At 43.7% G+C, this 21,892-nt stretch overlaps 1 protein-coding gene across 7 annotated transcripts in view; it reads left to right on the top strand.

Annotated features, from left to right (window-relative positions):
- Window positions 1–387: 387 nt before the first annotated feature.
- Window positions 388–21,892, top strand: part of LOC122546503 (uncharacterized) — a 37,275-nt gene continuing 15,770 nt past the window's right edge. For 4 of the 7 annotated variants that reach the window (XM_087978818.1, XM_087978816.1, XM_087978817.1 and 1 more), the window contains exons 1-3: window positions 388–491; window positions 1,181–1,447; window positions 12,892–13,230. In XM_087978818.1, the coding sequence (XP_087834944.1) occupies window positions 1,270–1,447; window positions 12,892–13,230 (517 nt within the window). In that variant the 5' untranslated portion in view covers window positions 388–491; window positions 1,181–1,269. Of the gene's footprint in view, window positions 492–1,180; window positions 1,452–1,736; window positions 2,109–12,891; window positions 13,231–21,892 lie in introns of those variants that run through there. The other 3 variants (XM_087978820.1, XM_087978821.1, XM_087978822.1) reach the window with 3 other exon arrangements.

Genomic DNA, 21,892 nt, shown 5'->3' with positions numbered 1-21,892 from the left:
AGTGGGGGAGGGTGCTGACGGGGTTAATGGGGAGGGCGTTGACGGGGTTAATGGGGGAGGGTGCTGATGGGGTTACTGAGGGAGAATGGGGGAGGGTGCTGACGGGGTTAGTGGGGGAGGGTGCTGACGGGGTTAATGGGGGAGGGTGCTGACGGGGTTAATGGGGGAGGGTGCTGACGGGGTTAGTGGGGGAGGGTGCTGACGGGGTTAGTGGGGGAGGGTGCTGACGGGGTTAGTGGGGGAGGGTGCTGACGGGGTTAGTGGGGGAGGGTGCTGACGGGGTTAATGGGGGAGGGTGCTGACGGGGTTACTGAGTTGTAAATGGGGAGAGACATGAGAAATGTTGTGTCGAAAGACTAGTGTTGGTTTAGTTTTTAATGAACGTGTTCAGATATACTGTGGCACAGCTCTGGTGTTGCTCTGGTGAACTTGTGTCTCCTGTCCCAGAGGTAGGGACACGAACACTGCCACAACGAGGAGCCCCATAAGCAGTATGTAGATCTGAGCTGAACCTCTCACAATTGTGAACAGTTTGGAATGGGGCAGGGTTTCCCTTTGCTTCCTTGCAGGGACTTTTCTCCCCATGTGGTGTTTTACCTTTTTTGTGGGTCTGCTCTGTTAAGTTTAGTAATTCGACTGTGAACTGTCGAGCTGAAATGAGGGCAATGGAATTTATTGGGGGCTGACGTGGTATTTTGGCTGCATTTATAACACACGATGAGCAGTGTTCATCGACACTTATTGTGCTGGACATGACCAGCCTTCAAACAGGGCTCTCCCTGTACAACCAGTTATAGAAAGAGCACTGACGTGTGAAGCAGCCGTGCTGCCTCTGTAATACAGCAACCCTTGGCCTTTTATCATTAAAGGGGAATTAACACTGGTGAGATGGCTTTTAGGAATCTAACCTCAATACGTTTGCTACTGACCTCGGTCATGACTGAGGCGAGCCAGCAACAACCATGAGTAATGGAACCAAAGGATCTATTCACTTTCCAAAATCTCCTCCAAAAACCGCTGCATTCCCCATGCTCCCAGTGTCCCCTGGTTTGTCCAACATCCTCTCCTGCCTATTTCATGTTGTTAGTGTCCTGCTCCCTACCAAAGCCTCCAGTGAAGAGTATATTTGGCAGGTGATTCTGATATGTGTCCCTGAACTCAGCGAGTGTTGTTGTCTCAGGTTTTACAGGTGGATCGATAGCTGCTGAGAAAGATTCTCCTTTGCTGCTACCTTGGTTTGCAGAAAATGGGTTTCAGAGTGAAGATGTGATGTTGTGGGATTACACCACCCCAGGGAACAAGACACGAGTTTTACAACCAGATGGACAGACACCTGAAACGAACATGAACAATGGGTCTGTCCTGTTGCAGGAATTTGCCGTAACTGCTCACCATCATTTTCATGAGCCCTTGCTTGATGGGTCTGCCAGGAAAATTCCTGCTTTAAGTAGGTATGAGTAGGCTTCGTATCCAACAATAAGGTGGTCAGAATTCATTTAGTTTGGCCATACAGGCATGAGATATTCCTGTCAAACAACATTGTTGATATTTCATTCTGAACCTCAGTGTCAAAGTTTTGTTATTGTTGACTTGCTGCCTTTGCAAAAATGTGCCGTCTGTCTGTGATTTGGCAGGAAATTAAATGAGTGCGAGGAAGTGGAGTTACAGTACTCTAATGGCTGTGACTAACACTCACTCTGTGTCCCTCTGTCCTTTGCAACAAGCTCGATCCTTGTTCCTTCACCGTGTTGGTAATTAATATTTGGAACAGTCACATTGTGGAATTCTATTCCCTGAATGTTTAAATATTTGCAGTTTGCTGGCTTACACCGCAGTAATAAATGCAAAATTAATGGGTTTCACAATAGGACGAAATTACAGGTACAAAGGTCCTCTCATGTCAAATTTCCCAAGTGCACCAGTGCTGATCAAACAGACAGTAGGGGCAGGCAGGAGTGGGTGGTATTGTCAGTGAATTAGTAGTGCAGAGATGGGCATTATGGACCTACCCACACTAAATGGACTGCAGCGATTTAAGAAGGCAGCTCACCAATATGGTTGACTAGTAATTTTTGAGAAGATTTATAGCTCAGATTGATGATAAATTTGTAAGTTAGCTTGCTGAGCTGGAAGGTTTGTTTTCACATGTTCCGTCACCATGACTAGGTAACATCATCAGTGAGAGTCTCCGGTGAAGCACTGGTGGGACGTCCAGTCTCTCTGTTTATAAGTCTTAGTTTCTTAAAGTGGGTGCTGTCATTTCTGTTTTTTTTTTCAAGGGAAGGTAGATGGGATCTAAGTCGATGTGTTTATTGATGGAATTCTGATTCGAATGCCATGCCTCTGAGTTCTTGTGTGTGTCTTTGTTTCGCCTGTCCTAGAATGTGTGTGTTGTCCCAGTCAAAGTGGTGTCCTTCTTTGTATGTCTGTATGGAAGCTAGTGAGAGTGGGTCATGTCTTTTGGTGGCCAGTTGCTGTTCATGTATCCTGGTGGCAAGTTTCCTGCTGGTTTGTCTGGTAAATTTGGGGAGCTGGTCCACAGACTAGCTAAATAGTCACCTGACAAAGGCATTCTTGTAGAACCGCGTTACAGAACGTCACCATTTTCACCAACCTGTATGTAACGACTGTGCTACCAGGAGTATAGACCAAAACAGAATGACAGTGGTATACAGTCAGAAGTTGCCCTGATAGTTCTCAACATTAACTCTGATCTCCATGAAGTTCCGTGGCATCAGTTGAAAATGGTCAAGGAAACTTGCTGATGATTGCCACCAATCCATTCCCACCATGCTTTGCTGAAGAATCAAGTATTCCTTCACATTGAACATCACTTAGAGGAAGCACTGAGGGTGGCAAGGCCAGTGAATGCACTTACAGCTGGTCTGGTGCTAAAGGACATAGGTGTTAGACTGGGTCAATGTTAGGTGCTGCGTGAACAACAACAGGGAAAAACATGCTTGACCTCATCCTTACCAATCTGACAGCTACAGATGCTCTGTCCATGATAATACTGCACAGTCAAAGATCTGCCTTCGCATTGAGAATACCCTCCATCATGTTGTATGGCACTATCACCATGTTAAATGGGACAGACTTTGAACAGATCCAGTAACTCAAGACTGGGTATCCATGAAGTGTTGTGGGCTATCAGAATAGCGTTCCACAATTTGTAATCCCATTGCCTGGCATATCCCCCTCTCAACCATAACTGTCAAGCCAGGGATCAACCCTGGTTCAATGGAGAGTGCAAGAGGGTATGCCAGAAATAACACCACGCATACCTAAAAATGAGGTTTCAACCTGTTGAAACGCCTAACCAGGATCTCCTTGTATGTCAAACAACACAAGCATCAAGTGATAGGCAGAGCTAAACAATCCCACAACCAACAGATCAAATCTAAGCTCTGCAGTCCTGCCACATCCAGTTATGAATGGTGGTAATAAAACAATTAATTGGAGAAGGGGCACCACAAATATCCCCATCCTCAAAGATGGAATAGCCCAGCACATCACGGCAAAAGGTAAAGCTGAAAGCATTTGCCACAGTCTTCAGCCAGAAGTGCTGAGTGGATGATCCATCTCTGCCTCTCCCAATGGACCCTAGCGTCACTGATACCACTCTTCAGTCAATTTGATTCACTCAGTGCAATATCAAAAAATGATTGGAGGCACTGGATACCGCAAAGGCAATGGGCCCCAACTCCAATACACTGACAATGTGGAAAATTGCCCATGTATATCCTATACGCAACAAAGTTGGTCAAATCTAACCTGGCCAATTACTTCTCATCAGTCTACTCAACCATCAGTAAAGTGAGGGAAGGTGTCACTAATAATGATACCAAGCAGCATCTGCTCAGCCATAACCTGGTCAGTTTGGGTTCCGCCAGGACCATTCAGCTCCTGATCTCATTAAAGCCTTGGTTCAAACATGGACAAAGATGCTGAATTCCAGAATGGGAGGGGAGAGTAACAGCTCCAGGGCATCTCTGCAGGACTTCCTCAGGTTAGTGTCCTAGGCCCAACCACCTTCAGCTGCTTCATTGATGACTCCCCACAACATCATAAGTCAGAAGTGAGGATGTTTGCTGATGATTGAGTCACGTTCACCATTTGCAACACCAGCCCTGGTTCAATAGAGAATGCAGGAGGGCATGTCAGGAACATGACCAGGCATAATAGCTGAAAATGAGGTGTCAGCCTGGCGAAACTGCAACACAGGCCTAACTACATATCAAGTCACAGAAGGAGCATCCAGTAGTCAGAGCTAAGCAATCCCATAACCTATGGATCAGATCTGAGATCTGTAGTCTTGTCACATTGTCGTGAACGATTGTGGAAAAGTAAACAGCTAACCCAGTCTCGAGTCTCCACAAATAGACACAAGCTCAATATGGGGGGCCCAGTGCATTGGTATAAAAGACAAAACTGTAACATTTGTGGTCATTGCAGCCTCTTCCTGAGGTCTGCAGTAACACACGCTAACCTTAGCCAATTTGATTCGTTCTGCATGATATGCCGAAAGCACAGGATAGTGCAGAGGCTTTTGACTGCCAACATTCTAACAATAGTAGTGAAGGTGCCCTCCAAAGCTAGCTGCACCCCTAGTTGTACCAATACAGTTGTACCAATACATTGGCAACTATCTGAAACGTGGAAAATTGCTGAGTCATGTCCTGTCCTCAAAAAGGAAGACAACCAACCCGACCAAATACAGCTGTCAGCCGTCAGCAAAATGGTGGAACTGGCCGTGACAGTGCAATGAACAACGACCTGCTCGGTTTGTTTATTGCCAGATTGACTTGGCTCCTGACCTCATTGCAGCCTTGATCCAAACATGAGAAAAGGATTGAATTCGAGGGAACTTGTGGGTAATTGCCCTTGATGTCGAGGCAGTATTTGACCAAGTGTGGCATCAAAGAGCACTAGAAACTCTGAAGCCAGGAAGGAAACCTGCCACCAGTTGGAGTTGTATCTTGCACAAACTAAAATGGTCATGGTTTGTAGAAATCAATCACCTCTGTTTCAGGACGTCACCCTGCAGGGGTCCCTCAAGGTTGTGTCCTAGACCCAAGAATGTTCAGCTGCTCCATCAATGACCTTCCCTCTGTTGTAAAGTCCGAGGTGGGCATCTTTCATGATGATTACACAATGCTCAGCACTCTTCACAACTCATCAGAAACTCAAGCAGTCCTTGTCCATTTGCAGCAAGACTTGGACAATCTCTGTGCTCGGACTGAAAAGTGAAACTAACATTAATGCCATATTGGGGCAGCATGGTCCCAGCACCAGGGACCCGGGTTCGATTCCAGCCTCGGGCAACCGCCTGTATGGAATTTGCACATTCTCCCCGTGTTTGTGTGGGTTTCCTCCCACAATCCAAAGATGTGCAGGTCAGGTGAATTGGCCATGATAAATTGCCCATAGTGTTAGGTGCATTAGCCAGGGGTAAATATAAGGTAGGGGAATGGGTCCGAGTTGAAGGGTCGATGTGGACATGTTGGGCTGAAGGGCCTGTTTCCATACTGTAGAGAATCTAATCTATAAGTGCCAGGCAATGACTGTCTACAACAAGATAATATCTAATCATCACTATACATGAATGCACGAAGCATTAGACATAAGATGGATGAGCTTGAGGCTCTTTTGGAAATTGGCAGATACGATATTGTGGGGATAACTGAGACGTGGCTGCAAGTGGACAGGGCCTGGGAAATGAATATTCAAGGCTACACGTGCTATCGTAAGGACAGACTGATGGGCAGAGGGGGTGGGGTGGCCTTGTTGGTAAGGGAGGATATTCAGTCCCTTGCGCGGGGGGACCTAGAGTCAAGGAATGTAGAGTCAGTGTGGATAGAGCTGAGAAATACTAAGGGTAAAAAGACCCTCTTGGGAGTCATCTACAGGCCCCCAAACAGTAGTCTGGATGTCGGATGTAAGTTGAATCAGGAGCTGAAAGTGGCCTGTCGCAAAGATGTTACTACAGTTGTTATGGGGGATTTTAACATGCAGGTAGACTGGGAGAATCAGGATGGTATTGGACCTCAAGAAAGAGACTTTGTGGAGTGCCTCCGAGATGGATTCTTAGAGCAGCTGGTGCTGGAGCTGACCAGGGAGAAGGCAATTCTGGATCTGGTATTGTGTAACGAACCAGAATTGGTCAGGGACCTCGAAGTGAAGGAGCCATTGGGAAGTAGTGACCATAACACATTAAGCTTCAATCTGCAATTTGAGAGGGAGAGGGTACAGTCGGAAGTGACAGTACTTCTGTTGAATAAAGGGAACTATGGAGCTATGAGGGAGGAGCTGACCAAAGTTCAATGGTGCAATACCTTAGCAGGGATGACCGTGGAGGAACAATGGCGTATATTTCTGTGTATAATGCAGAAGTTGCAGGATCAGTTCATTCCTAAAAGGAAGAAAGATCCCAGGAGGAGGCATGGGTGACCGTGGCTGATGAGAGAAGTTAAGAAACATATAAAGTTAAAAGAGAAAAAGTATAACATAGCAAAGATAAGTGGGAAAACTGAGGACTGGGAAGCTTTTGAAGAGCAACAGAGGATTACTAAGAAGGAAATATGCAGAGGAAAAATGAGGTACGAAGGTAAACTGGCCAATAATATAAAGGAGGATAGTAAAAGCTTTTTTAGGTATGTGCAAGGCAAAAAAATGGTTAGGACTAAAATTGGGCCCTTGAAGACAGAAACAGGGGAATATATTACGGGGAACAAAGAAATGGCAGAGGAATTAAATGGGTACTTCAGATCTGTGTTCACTGGGGAAGACACAAGCAATCTCCCTGAGGTAACAGTGGCTGAAGGACCTGAGCTTAAGGGAATTTATATTTGCCAGGATTTGGTGTTGGAGAGACTGTTAGGTCTGAAGGTTGATAAGTCCCCGGGGCCTGATGGTCTGCATCCCAGGGTACTGAAGGAGGTGGCTCGGGAAATCGTGAATGCGTTGGTGATTATTTTCCAGAGTTCGATAGATTCGGGATCGGTTCCTGAGGATTGGAGGGTGGCTAATGTTATACCACTTTTTAAGAAAGGTGGGAGAGAGAAAGCAGGAAATTATAGACCAGTTAGTCTGACCTCAGTGGTGGGAAAGATGCTGGAGTCTATTATAAAGGATGAAATTACGGCACATCTGGATAGCAGTAACAGGATAGGACTGAGTCAGCATGGATTTATGAAGGGGAAATCATGCTTGACTAATCTTCTTGAATTTTTTGAGGATGTAACTGAAGATGGACGAGGGAGATCCAGTAGATGTAGTGTACCTGGACTTTCAGAAAGCTTTTGATAAAGTCCCACACAGGAGGTTAGTGAGTAAAATTAGGGCGCATGGTATTGGGGGCAAAGTACTAGATTGGATTGAAAATTGGTTGGCTGATAGGAAACAAAGGGTAGTGATAAAAGGCTCCATTTCGGAATGGCAGGCAGTGACCAGTGGCGTACCGCAGGGATCCGTGCTGGGACCGCAGCTTTTTACAATATATGTTAATGATATAGAAGATGGTATCAGCAATAACATTAGCAAATTTGCTGATGATACAAAGCTGGGTGGCAGGGTGAAATGTGATGAGAATGTTAGGAGATTACAGGGTGACCTGGACAAGTTAGGTGAGTGGGCAGATGCAGTTTAATGTGGATAAATGTATGGTTATCCACTTTGGTGGCAAGAACAGGAAGGCAGATTACTACCTCAATGGAATCAATTTAGGTAAAGGGGCAGTACAGAGAGATCTGGGTGTTCTTGTACACCAGTCAATGAAGGTAAGCATGCAGGTACAGCAGGTAGTGAAGAAGGCTAATAGCATGCTGGCCTTCATAACAAGAGGAATTGAGTATAGAAGCAAAGAGGTGCTTCTGCAGCTGTACAGGGCCCTGGTGAGACCACACCTGGAGTACTGTGTGCAGTTCTGGTCTCCAAATTTGAGGAAAGACATTCTGGCTATTGAGGGAGTGCAGCGTAGGTTCACGAGGTCAATTCCTGGAATGCACTGAAAGACTGAAGCAACTGGGCTTGTATACCCTTGAGTTTAGAAGACTGAGTGGGGATCTGATTGAGACGTATAAGATTATGAAAGGATTGGACACTCTGGCAGCAGGAAACATGTTTCCGCTGATGGGTGAGTGCCGAACCAGAGGACACAGCTTAAAAATACGGGGTAGACCATTTAGGACAGAGATGAGGAGAAACTTCTTCACCCAGAGAGTGGTGGCTGTGTGGAATGCTCTGCCCCAGAGGGCAGTGGAGGCCCAGTCTCTGGATTCATTTAAGAAAGAGTTTGTTAGAGCTCTCAAAGACAGTGGAATCACGGGTTATGGAGATAAGGCAGGAACAGGATACTGATTAGGAATGATCAGCCATGATCATATTGAATGGCGGTGCAGGCTCGAAGGGCTGAATGGCCTACTCCTGCACCTATTGTCTATTGTCTTGACATTACGGTCGCTGAATACCCTACTGTCAACTTCCCAGCAGTTACTGTTGGCCAGAAACTGAATTGGACTTGTCATATCAATCCAGCAGCTACAAGAAAGGTTGAAGGCTTGGATTGTTGATTGTTGTAAAAGCCTAAAACAAAATCCAAATAATGTGGTTGCTGCAGATCTGGAATGTAAACAGAAAATGCTGGAGGAACTTAACAAAAGAAAATGTGAAGATAGTGTGGCTTTAGGAGGTGTATTGTGTCTTGTTTTGGTTTTGTTGAAGAGAGATTTTGAGCTGTAGGGGACAAGCTGTCTCGTCCAAGTCAATAAAGGAAACGGCTTGTGAGGCCTTGGGGTTCTTCTTAGGAGTTGAAAAGTCTGGTGCTGGAAAAGCACAGCCGGTCAGGCAGCATCCATGGAGCAGGAAAATCGACATTTTGAGAATAAGCCCTTCATCAGGAATCAGCAATTATCCTCATTCCTGATGAAGAGCTTATGCCCGAAACGTTGATTCTCCTGTTCCTCGGATGCTGCCTGACCTGCTGTGCTTTTCCAGCAACACACTCTTCAACTCTGATCTCCAGCGTCTGCAGTCCCCACTTTCTCCCGTTTTTTTTAAAAGTTGGAATAATAGAAGCTGCATGAATTGGTGAAGTTGGGTTCCCACAAAACCAGAGTTTTAGTTTAGCTTTCAGTCGTTGTTGGGGTTTTAAAATTGTTTGTGGAAGATGCCATGAATCTCTCTTTACCAGAATGTCTCACATGCAGCAGAACAATCTGTTTATTGACTTTGCCTTTGCCAAGAGTGTGTTTATGAGATGTGACGATATTGGAACAGTTGCTTTTTTAGCAATTAAATAATGTATTATTCTGTTAAGTTTTTTTAATAATTAAAGTTATACCAATTCTTCTTTCTTTTGTTTGCATTTTAACTGTAGTGTAAGAATAAATTGTTCTTTGCTTAAAGCCTAGAAGTGTGACCAATCGAATCACATCTGGAACATAGTGCCTTACACTTGGCTTTATATAAGATAAAAGTTAGGCTCTAGGCTATCTCCTTAATATAATTTGAGGGAGCTTTAGTCTGGTCTGTGGCAAAAACTCAAAGAACTGTGGATGCTGGAAATCAGAAATTGCTGGAAAATCTCAGCAGGTCTGGCAGTATCTGTGAAGAGAAATCAGAGTAAACATGACCCTTGCTCAGAACCCTTCCTTCTACTCAATGCATTGACCAATAAAGGCATGCATTGACCAATAAGGTGATCTTCCCTTTCTAATTTCTCAGTTCCACTCAAAAAACTTCATTAGATGTCCTCTCTGGAATATCCCCCTAAATATCGCCGTAATATTATCCCTAATCAAAACCAGCACGCCCCATCTGCTCTTACCCCTTTTCTATCCTTTCTAAAGCGTCTATACCCTGAAACATTAAGCTGCCTGTTGTGTCCATTCTTGAGCCACATCACTGGAATAGCTATGATATCCCAATCCTGGGTTCCCAATCTGCTCTGAGTTTATAAAAATGTCACCTTCACTACCCTATCCACCTCGTGACTCCATCTTCAAGGAACTTTGAACTTCAGTCATTTGATTAGATTAGATTAGATTAGATTAGATTACAGTGTGGAAACAGGCCCTTCGGCCCAACAAGTCCACACCGACCCGCCGAAGTGAAACCCACCCATACCCCTACATTTGTCCCTTACCTAACACTACGGGCAATTTAGCATGGCCAATTCACCTGACCCTGCACATCTTTGGACTGTGGGAGGAAACCGGAGCACCCGGAGGAAACCCACGCAGACACGGGGAGAATGTGCAAACTCCACACAGTCAGTCGCCTGAGGCAGGAATTGAACCCGGGTCTCTGGTGCTGTGAGGCAGCAGTGCTAACCACTGTGCCACCGTGCCGCCCAGTTGCCCTGCCTTATTTCCCAAGAGAAGGTCAAACTTTGCTTCTTCTTTAGTAAGTACATCCACAAACCGAACAAGAAAAATTTCTTGCACACACTTAACAGATTCCTCTCCATCCAAGTCCTTAACACAATGGCAGTCCCATTCCCATGTTTGGAAAGTTAAAATCCCCTATCTTCCCCACCCTATTATTCTTATAGATAACGGAGATCTCCTTACAGATATACTGCTCAATTTCCTGTTGATGGGGAGGGGGTGGGTGGGTCTATAGTACAATCCCAATAAGGTGATCTTCCCTTTCTAATTTCTCAGTTCCACTCAAAAAACTTCATTAGATGTACTCTCTGGAATATCCCCCTAAATATCGCCGTAATATTATCCCTAATCAAAACCGCCACTCCCATCTGCTCTTACCCCTTTTTCTATCCTTCCTAAAGCGTCTATACCCTGAAACATTAAGCTGCCTGTTGTGTCCATTCTTGAGCCACATCACTGGAATAGCTATGATATCCCAATCCCGGGTTCCCAATCTGCCCTGAGTTTATCTGCTTTACCTGTTATGCCTCTTGCATTGAAATAAACCCAGTTTATTTTATCAGTCCTACCACACTCTCTGCTTTACGCTGGCCTGTCCTGTTTGACTTGCTGCTTTTCCCAACTGCACCAGTGTCTGCCTTTTCTGTTTTCTCACTATCTCTCTTGGTCCCCTGTTACTTTATCAAACATCACCTTAATGACCAAATATGTTACATCCACTACTTTCCCTTTATCAATCTATGTCGGGTTATGAAGTCTGAGAGATTAGATTAGATTACTGAGAGATTAGATTACTTACAGTGTGGAAACAGGCCCTTTGGCCCAACAAGTCCACACTGACCCGCCGAAGCGTAACCCACCCAGACCCATTCCCCTATATTTACCCCCTCACCTAACACTACAGGAAATTTAGCATGGCCAATTCACCTAATCTGCACATTTTTGGACTGTGGGAGGAAACCCACGCAGACCACGGGGAGAATGTGCAAACTCCACACAGACAGTCGCCTGAGGCGGGAATTGAACCCGGGTCTCTGGTGCTGTGAGGCAGCAGTGATAACCACTGAGCCACCGTGCCGCCCATAAAGTCTGTAAAGTGCCTACGTGGAAAGTGGGGCTGTTCCTCCAATGTGCGCTGAACTTCACTGGAACATAGTGGCAAGCCTGGAACAGAAATGTGAGCTGGATGGCAAGTGTTGTGTTGACTTGGCTGTTTGGGGTTATTCTTGTAGAGAAAGCAGAGTTGTTCCAAAAAGCAGTCACCCAGTTTGCATTTGGTCTGGCCAAAGTAGAGGAAACTGCAGTGCAATCAGGAGATAATTACAAAGAATTGACTAGTTTGTTTAGAGGGTGTGTCTGGTATTTTTTACAGTGAGGAAGGAAGAGGTGAAAGGTTAAATGGAACTCCTTCTGGTGATTATATGGGAAGGTGCCATGGTGGAGAGGGGGGTTGAGAGGAGATGAAAAGATGTTGTAAACGTCAGAGGACTAGACCAGTATCACAGAGGCTTTGGTCCTTGCAGAATGCTGACAGGGAAGGGAAGGTGTTTGGTTGTGGCATCCTGCTGGAGATAACAGAAAGATGATAGTTAGTAGGAAGAGGCGAGAAGGGTAGAAAGCAAGGACAAAGAGAACTCTGGGAGGGGAAGGGGTGAGGGCCCTCAAACTTGGTGTCATATTTGACCCCACGATATGCTTCTATTAAACACATGTACTATCACTAAGACTAGGAGAAAGTGAGGACTGCAGATGCTGGAGATCAATCGAGAGTGTGTTGCTGGAAAAGCACAGCTGGTCAGGGAGCATCCAAGGAGCAGGAGAATCGACTTTTCGGGCCAGAGCCACTTAGACTGTCTATCTCCACCTCTACAATAATGTCAACTTAATCTCTGCCTTAGTTGGTCTGCTTCTGTGACCCTTATTCTTAGCCTTTGTTCTAGACTTGACTATACCTGTGTGCACCAGCCTGATCTCCCCCGTTCTACCCCCACCACTGAAACTTTGCTCCCCATGTCATAGCTTGTATGAAGTCTCATTCACTATCATTCTTGTGCTTGCTGTCCTTCTCATCCCTATCTATATCATCTCCTCCAGCTCCACAAACCCTCTGAGATCTTTGTGCTGCTCTCATTCTCGATTCTGACTTCACAAACACCTTAATTTTAATCTCCTCCCCCACTGATGGTGCTTGCAGCCCAAGGTCCTTTCCACCTGTACCTTGCTTTTATTCCTTAAGGCAGTCTTCCTATCACCTTGGCTAAACATTTGTTCATCTGTCATATTTTGTTTTTATAATACTCTTGTGAAGCAACATAGGAGACTTTATTTTTGGAAAGCATATTATCGATAAGCTGTTATAAATGTAAGCTGTTATGTGCAATGTGGCTGAAGCCTTTCATTGAACACAAATATCAGTTAGTTTCTCTTCTGAAATAACTTAGGTGCAGTGAAATGTTATTTAAATCTAAGTTTATGTTGATCTCAAATCACTGCTTTCTTTCAGAACATGAGGACACCTCACCTCACCCAATCAAAATAACCCGTGTTGCAGGTACAGCTGTCTTGCTACAACCCTATAGGCATGAATCTACCCTGCAGATTACCTGGCGGTATGTGGGGATGGAACGTGAGCAGATAATTCTGCAATACACATCTTATAGTAACATTGTGGCATTCAGTTCATATTTCGAAAACAGAGTGAAGTTTAACATTGAAACTGGGTCTCTCTTGCTGCAGAATTCACATATAATAAACACTGGCCTTTATGAAATGACTGCAATTGAACCTACACAGGATAGTGAAATTCTACATAAGCGTACCTACTTTTTTGTGGAGATACAGGGTAAGTGTGACTGCTGTGATATCCAGACAAGAACCATAAACATTGAATTGTGTGCCCGGTTTATTTCCAAAAGTTCAATGCTGTATGTATGTTATATTTACTTTCCTGAGAAATATTTCTATAGCGGTAGTAGCAGTAACTAACGTGGATTCCAATCCTTCAACCCCCCCCCAGCTCTATTACACTTGAATCATTGCTTTCTGCAATTGTACTCTTATCACCTTAATTTTCTTGACAACTTTGGTTTAGAAATTACTGCTGAACAGCATTTAATTTAAGGAACAGCTATTTGACATCTTCTTATCCATCATAAGCCCCTCAAGACTAGGGTTACACCCGAAACGTTGACTTCTCCACCTCCTGATGCTGCCTGGCCTGCTGTGTTCTCCCAGCCTCCTGCTTGTCTACCTCGGATTCCAGCACCTTCAGGGGTTTTTTTTGTCTCCTCCTCAAGTCTGCTGCACCACTCATTACGATTGTGGCAATTCTTTATGTCAACTCTATTTCCAAATCTTTACTTGAACTCATTGTTTTCTGACAATGCCCTTCATAATATAAACATCTAAAAATGTATTGGACTCTGACTGAGCACCCACAGCTCTCTGGAGTAATTCCCAAAATTCACAATCTTGTGTGAAGAAATTTCTCCCTGTCATAGAGATGTGGAGCATGGAAACAGAGCCTTCGGTCCAACTCGTCCATGCTGACCAGATATTCCAACCTAATCTAGTCCCATTTTCCAGCACTTGGCCCATATCCCTCTAAACCCTTCCTATTCATCTGCCTTTTAAATAATGCAATTTTGTACCAGCCTCCACCACTTCCTCTGACAGCTCGTTCCATACACTCACCACCCTCTGTTGCCCCTTAAGTCCCTTTTATATCTTTCCCCTCTCACCCTAAACTTGTGCCCTCTAGTTCCGGGCTCCCCCATCCCAGGGAAAAGACTTTGCCTATTTACCCTATCAATGCCCCTGATGATTTTATAAACCTCTATAAGGTCACCCCTCAGCCTCCGACGCTCCAGAGAAAACAGCCCCAGCCTGTTCAGCCTCTCCCTGTGGCTCAAATCCTCCAACCCTGGCAACATCCTTGTAAATCTTTTCTGAACCTTTTCAAGTTTCACAACATCCTTCCGATAGGAAGGAGACCAGAATTGCATGCAATATTCCAACAGTGGCCTAACCAATGTCCTGTACAGCCACAACATGACCTCCCAACTCCTGTACTCAATACTCTGACCAATAAAGGAAAGCATACCAAACGCCTTTTTCACTACCCTATCTACCTGTGACTCCACTTTCAAGGAGCTATGACCCTGCACTCCAAGGTCTCTTTATTCAGCAACATTAGCCAACACCTTTGCTGAAGATTCTTCCCCAAAATCCTCGACACTCTGACCAGGAGAAACAGCCTCTCAGTATCTGTCCTACAAAGCCTCCATTTTGCCTTTTCCGTATATCATAACTTTGCTGTGTTTAGGTGCTTAACGTATAAAAAATGGTTAAGTCTTAACTGCTGGCATTGCCAAAAACACCCACATCCCATGAAAAGATAAAGGAAACAAATAAGGTACGTTGACAGAGTTGGGCAGCTTTGCATGAATCCTTTTGTCCTCTGTTGCAACTTCAGAACTGAAACATTGAGTGCTCGGTTTTGTCAAATCGTAGCAACCTATAGCATAGTAGAAGGCTTTTCAGCATGTCATCTGTGTACCAGCTTTCTGAAGCAGCAATCATGCTTAGCTATATCCTATCTTTTCATCCATTACATTATACGTTCCTCCACACCAAGTGCCTGTCCAATACTATGCTTTCAATCTCTTAGTTTAGACAGCTACCACCACCTTTCCGTGTATAGCATTCAAGATCTCGACAAGCCTATCTGTGACAAACCATCTTTCTTTACTCTTATGTCTTTTGCCAGTCATTGTGAATCTGCCACCTTTGTTTATCGACCCACTTGCTAGAGGACTGGGGCCTTTTCTCAAATAAAGTCAGGCAGGTTGTGGTCAAAAGGAAGCTCAGCAGGTGAGTCTGAAACAAAGTTAATGTCCCAGGTCTGTAATATTTCATCGGTACTGGGAAAAGCTAAGAGGCGTAATAGGTTCTGCACAAAGAATAGCTGAGACAAAGCAAAATAGGAAGGCCTGTGATTGGGTGAAAGACAGGAGAGAATGAATGATGTAAAAGTTAGTCCTCCAGGTGAAATGATCCTGGACTAGACCAGCAAATTTATGCTGTGATTTATCTCGGGACCAGAAACATATTTTTTTTCCTAAAGTATACAATATGTAGGACAGAAACATAGAAAATAGGTGTGAGCGAAGGCCTTTTGGCTCTTCAAGCCTGCACCACCACTCAATGTGGTCAGGACTGATCACGCAATCTTAGTATCACATTCCCACCATCTCCCCATACCCTGTGATCCCTTTAGCTGCAAGGAACATGTCCAACTCCCTCTTGAATATATCTAATGAACTGCCCCAACTGCTTCCTGTGGGAGAGAATTCCACAGGTTCCCAATTCTCTGAGTGAAGAAATTCTTCCTCATTTCAGTCCGGAATGGCCTACCCCTTATCCTTAGACTGTGTCCCCTAGTTTTGGACTTCCCCAACATTGGGAAAATTTCTCCTGCATCTAGCCTGTCCAGTCCCATCAGGATTTTATATGTTACTATAGAGATCTCCCTTCATTTCTTCTAAATTCCAGTAAATACAAGCCCAAGTGATCCAATCTTTCCTCATGTAGCATCCCGGGAATCAGTCTGGTGAACCTTCACTTGACTCCCTTGATAGCAAGGATGTCCCCCTCAGTATAGGAGGCCGGAACTGCGCACAATACTCAGCGTGTGGCCTTACCAAGGCCCTGTATAACTGCAGCAAGACATCCTTACTCTGATACTCCAACCCTCTTACTATGAAGGCCAGCATGTCATTAGCTTTCCTCACTGCCTGCTCATCTTAAACAACTGTACCACCCTGATACCCAGGTCTCATTGCACCTCACCTTTTCCTAAACTGTCACCATTCAGATCATAATCTGCCTTAAAAAATAAAAGCAAATTACTACGGATGCTGAAATCTGAAACCAAAAGAGAAAATGCTAGAAAATTTCTGCAGGTCTGGCAGGTCTGTAAGGAGAGAAAAGAGGGGGGGGGGGGGGTGAAGCAGAGGCAAGATGGAAAACGGGAGAAGGGTAGCAAAGGGGGAAGAGGAGAGGAAAACGGTGATGAGAATGGGGAGTGAGAGAAAGACAATCAAGAAATAAGAGGTGCAGAACAGTGAAATTTTTTTTTAAAAAGGTAAATAAAATAAATGAAATAAAATTATGGAGCAGAATGAAAACAGAGGGGTCGAGATGGGATGATCATCTGAAGTTGTTGAATTCAGTGTTGAGACCGGCAGGCTGTAACGTGCCTAGTCTGAAGATGAGATGCTGTTCCTCCAGTTTGCGTTGAGCTTCACTGGAACATTGCAGCAGGTCAAGGACAGATAATCTGCCTACCTATTTTTGCGACCAAAGTAGATAACCTCATGTTTATCCACATTATGTTGCATTTGCCCACTCAGCCAGTCTGTCCAAGTCGCCCTGCAGCCTCTTAGCATCCTCCTCACAGCACACACTGCCACCCAGCTTAATGTATCTGAAACTTTGGAGATATTGCATTCAATTCTTTTGTCTAAATGGTTAATGTACATTGTGAACAGGTGGGCTGCCAGCACTGAACCCTGCAGCACCCCACCCATCACTGCCTGCTACTCTGTAAAAGACCCATTTATTCCAACTCTCTGCTTCCTGTCTGCCAAGCAGTTCCCCATCCATGTCTGATACCATGAGATTTAATTTTCCTTGCTAATCTTTTGTCAAAAGATCCCAGCTGTTTACTAAGAGAATACAGTCACAAGATTCCATTGTTTTGAACAAACAAAAATAAACTTTACTGCAAAAAGTTAATTAGTAATATTCTTTAATTGTACTGCCATTTTGTTTTGTTGTCCATTATCAATTCCCTGTTTCAGACTGTAAGGGACCTACATTTGTGTTCATTTTCTTTTATACACTTATAGAAGTTGCTTTTATGTTCCTTGCAAGCATACCATCATATTGTATTTTTTCTCTCTTAATCAATTTCTTTTGCTGAATTTCAAGCTGTTCCCAAACTTCAGATGTGCTTTTTTTTCTATCAACTTTATACGATTCCTCTTTGACTCTAATAGATTTATTAATTTATTTTGTTAGCCATAGCTGGGTCCCCTTTTCTGCTGCATTCTTGCACCAGAGAAAGGGAATATGTGACTGTGGCAATGCATGTGTAATCTTTCTAAATATGAACCATTGTCTATTTACTGTCCTGCCTTTTAAAGAGAATACCCAATATATCACAGCCATCTTACACCTCATACCTTGTAGTTTTGTTTGTTTGGATTTAGGAATCTGGCTTTGAGTTGGACTACTTTCTATCCCAGTGAAGAATTCTCCATGTTATGATCGCCCTTCCTTAAAGGACCTCACACAACAAGATTATTAGCAAACTCCATCTTGCTGTGTAGTACCAAACTTAGGCTAGCCTGTTCCCGAGTTGATTCATCAATGCACTGTGAGTAAACCAACTTGTGCACTCTAAAGCAATTCATTTGCTGCCATACTATTGGACGGGTGGTTTACCCGTTCCATGTGTAGATTAAAGTCACCCAGATTACGGGACACCTTTGTTACGTGCATGTCTAAACGTATTTTTAATTCCGCTCCCTTCCTTATCACTATTGGTTGAAGGCCTATAGACAAATACTCAGTTGCTTCTCGGCTGCATCCAGACTAATTCTGTGTCTAGATTTTCAGAGCTGACATCTTTTCTCACTATTGTATTGGTTTTATCCTTTGCTAACAATGCACCACCTGTTATTTGTTTTCTACATATCTTTCCGAAATATTTAGCACCTTTAGATATTCAGTTCTTAGTTCTGGTCACAATGCAGCTATGACTCTGTAATTACCTATTTACAAATATGGGTACAGTCAGTTAATCTCTTATTGAAACTATTCTTGGAATTCCAATGCAGTTCTTTTCATTCACCTTTTAGCAATTTTTACACTCTGTTTGCACAATGGTCCTATTTGCTGCTGGTCCTTGTTTCCTTTGCCTTTTGTTTGCTATTTCCATCTTTAATTTCGAACATTGTTTTGCTTTCTTGTGTTTTCTGCCCAGGTTCCCATTTCCCAGCCACTCTGGTTTGTATCATCCCTGTAGTTCTAGTGATGTCCTCCTGAAAGGATATTTCCAGGTCTATTCAGGGGACCAGTCACCTCAACAGAACTGGTTTCTCGCCTAAGAAGCTTCCAAGGAGAGCTTACAGAGAAATCTTGAAGTCATTAGAACTGAGAAAGTTTAGGTCATTACAATTTTGAAAGGATCATGCCATTGAACTCAGATAGGATTTTTGAAATTGTCTGTACGGTTTCAAGAAAGAGAAATTGGACGCGTTTATTTAAGTTAAGGAATTAAAAGCTGAAATAGTGCTTTCTGTTTGAGATTGAGTCTGTGTCATCGATAGTGTTGAAGCTTTGATATTTGTGTTAAAATCTTTCTAACTGTTTACATACGTAGTTTTCTTATTATTTCAAGTATTATTCCTGAAGAAGGGCTTATGCCCGAAACCTCAATTCTCCTGTTCCTTGAATGCTGCCTGACCTGCTGCGCTTTTCCAGCAACACATTTTCAGCTCTGATCTCCAGTATCTGCAGCCCTCACTTTCTCCTTTGATATGACGATCCCTGATATTCATCATGTCCTCCCCTTTCCACCCTGACACGCAGCCAAGGCATCTCTCTGCTCAGCGTTATCTCTATTTGCCTTCACTTTGTTTCCTCCTCTCTCACCATCTGCTGCTGCGTCTACTGTCTCCTTTGTCAGGTTACAGTGTCTTCATGACTTTCTGAAATGCGCAGGAAGTGATTAGCAGTCTGTGTAACCCAGCAAAGCAGCACAAGAATTACGAAAAGGAAATTGTGACCTACAAGTTTGTAATATGTTTTTGGACTCAATATTGCTTGGTAATATTCTCTTCTGACTTCTTTATTTCTCATGATAACTTTTACAATTCCTACTGGTGATTTACATAATCCTCTTGCTTATTAACTAAATCCTGTGCTCGGCACTTGCCATGATTCTCCTTTTTCTATTTTATTTTAAATGTTCTTTCTTTTATCTTTCAATTAAGGAGTGCCCATATTCAACAAGACTTGAATACCATCCAGGCTTGAGCTGACCAATGGCAAGTAACATTGGTGCCATACAACTGCCAGGCAATGGCATTGTGGGATTTGAATCACTCTCCCCAGTGCATTAGTCTGAGCCTCTGGAATATGGATTCAGTGACACAACATCTTTTCATGCCGGATTCTGGGCAAAGATACATCACTCTGACACAAAGCTACCATCTCCCTAACTGATGATAAAAAGTATAGAAAATACAAAGAGTAGGCTGTTTGGCTCATTGATCTTGTCCTGCCATTCAACATAGTCATGGCATCGCCATATTCCCATTCCCTCACCTTCTCCCATGACACCTAAAACCTCTAGAAATCTATTTCTTGCTTAAATATACTCAGTGATAGACAATGTCACAGGTTCACCACCTTCTGAGTGAAGCAATTTCTCCTCATTGGAGCCTGAAAAGACTCACCAGATACCCTGAGAACCCTCGTTTTAGAACCCTGCCATTCGGTCTGTCCAGCCCTGTTTTAATTTTAAATGTTTCAATGATATCCCTTCACATTCTTCTAAAACCCAATGGATACACACCACTGGTCAACTCAATCTGTCCTCTTATGACAAACCTGCCATCCCAGGGTAAACCTTTGCTGTAACTGCCTGTGGCAAGTGGACCAGAACATTACAGCGCTTCAGGTGTGTTCTTCCCAAGGTCCTAGACAGATACAGTGAGACTTCTTTTCTTATGTACTCAATCCACTTGCAATGAAGGCCAATATACTATTTGCCTTCCTAACTGCTTGCTGCACCTGCATGCTTGCTCTCAGTACTGGTTTACAACAACACCAAGGTCCCTTTGCACACAAAACTTTCCAGTTGATTGTCATTTAAATAATACTATCATTCTGCCTTTCCTCCTAAAATGAACAACTTCACACTTATCCATATTGCACTGCACCTACCATGCATCTAATCAATTTGTCTAAACCATCCTGAAGCCTCTTTACACATTGCTCACAATGCCACCTATTTTTTCCCATCAGCATAGAATAGGTGATCCATGAGCCTTTGTATTTGATCTTCTGTCTAACCAGCATTGCCAGCAGACAGGTTTACTCTGATCAGGGCATGCCACATTTTCATATTGATCTTCTCTCTTGATCATTCAAGTAGTTTCCCACTCAAACTCAGAGGTGGAGCTGTGCAGATTGTTGTGGGAAGGCAGTAGATTTTCTTTAGTATCTGGAGATCTTGCCGATGTTGCTCTGGATCGCACAGGTGGCTATAACTTAACGTATCTTTGTAAACCTTTTCTGAACCCTCTCCAGCTTAATAATATCCTTCCTGTAACAGGGTGACCACAACTGCACACACTGCTCCAGAAGAGGCCTCACCAATGTCCTGCACAACCTCAACATGATGTCCCAGCTTCTATACTCAAAGGTCTGAGCAATGAAGGCAAGGGTGCTAAACGCCTTCTCTACTACCCTGTCTACATGTAACGTAAACTTCAAAGCATCATGTACCTGAATCCCTGGGTCTCTGTTTTACAACACTCCCCAAGGCCCTACTTTTAATTGTAGAAGTGCTGCCCTTGTTTGTTTTACCAAACCCCAACACCTCTCATTTAACCAACTTAAACTCCTCGGAGGCCAGCGTGTTCTGAAGCCTGACAGGCACGGACTCAGTAGAAAAGGACTATAACTTGAGTACTTGGAAGACACTTTTTATTTCTTTTAGGACTTTATAAACTCTGTATCCCCATGCTAGTCTCTTTTATTACTATTTCAATTCTGTAACAACATTTAAAGTATCTGTATGTAGGTACCCTGTACCTAAGATGGAGCCGAGAGGTGACGTTACAAACTGTGTACACATGTCACACTAAAGACTATTCTATTCTGTTCAGCCCATTGACTCAATTGCTCAAGATCTGGAAGTAGGTTTGCTTGCTGAGCTGGGAGGTTCATTTCCAGACGTTTCATTGCCCTACTAGGTAACATCTTCAGTGGGTCTCAGGCCAAGCAGTGTACATGATTCCTGTTTTCTATTTATATGTTTGGGTTTCTTTGGGTTGGTGATGTCATTTCCTGTTCTTTTTCTCAGGGGGTGGTAGATGGGGTCTACTGTGATCAAGATCTGTTTGTAGTCTTAGATAACCTTCTTCACTGTCCACTATACCACCAATGTTGGGAGTGATTCATGTGTGGAATGAACTTCCAGACGAAATGGTGGATGCTGGTACTATTACAATGTTTAAAAGACATTTAAATAAGTACACGAATAAGAAATGTTTGGAGGGATATTGGCCAAGTGTAGGCGGCTGGAACTACATTAGTCTGAGATTAGGATCACCATGGACTGATTGGACCAAAGGGCCTGTTTCCAAACCTTATGACTTTATGCAAAACATCACATTCCGATCATTATTGCATTTTTAAAATTCATT

Source organism: Chiloscyllium plagiosum, unplaced genomic scaffold (genome assembly GCF_037043375.1).
Source record: "Chiloscyllium plagiosum isolate Xiang-an unplaced genomic scaffold, Cpla_swu_hap1 HiC_scaffold_35, whole genome shotgun sequence".
Classification (NCBI taxonomy): Eukaryota; Metazoa; Chordata; class Chondrichthyes; order Orectolobiformes; family Hemiscylliidae; genus Chiloscyllium; species Chiloscyllium plagiosum.
Note: the sequence above shows the minus strand (reverse complement) of the source record. Positions and strands in the feature narration are given on the sequence as shown.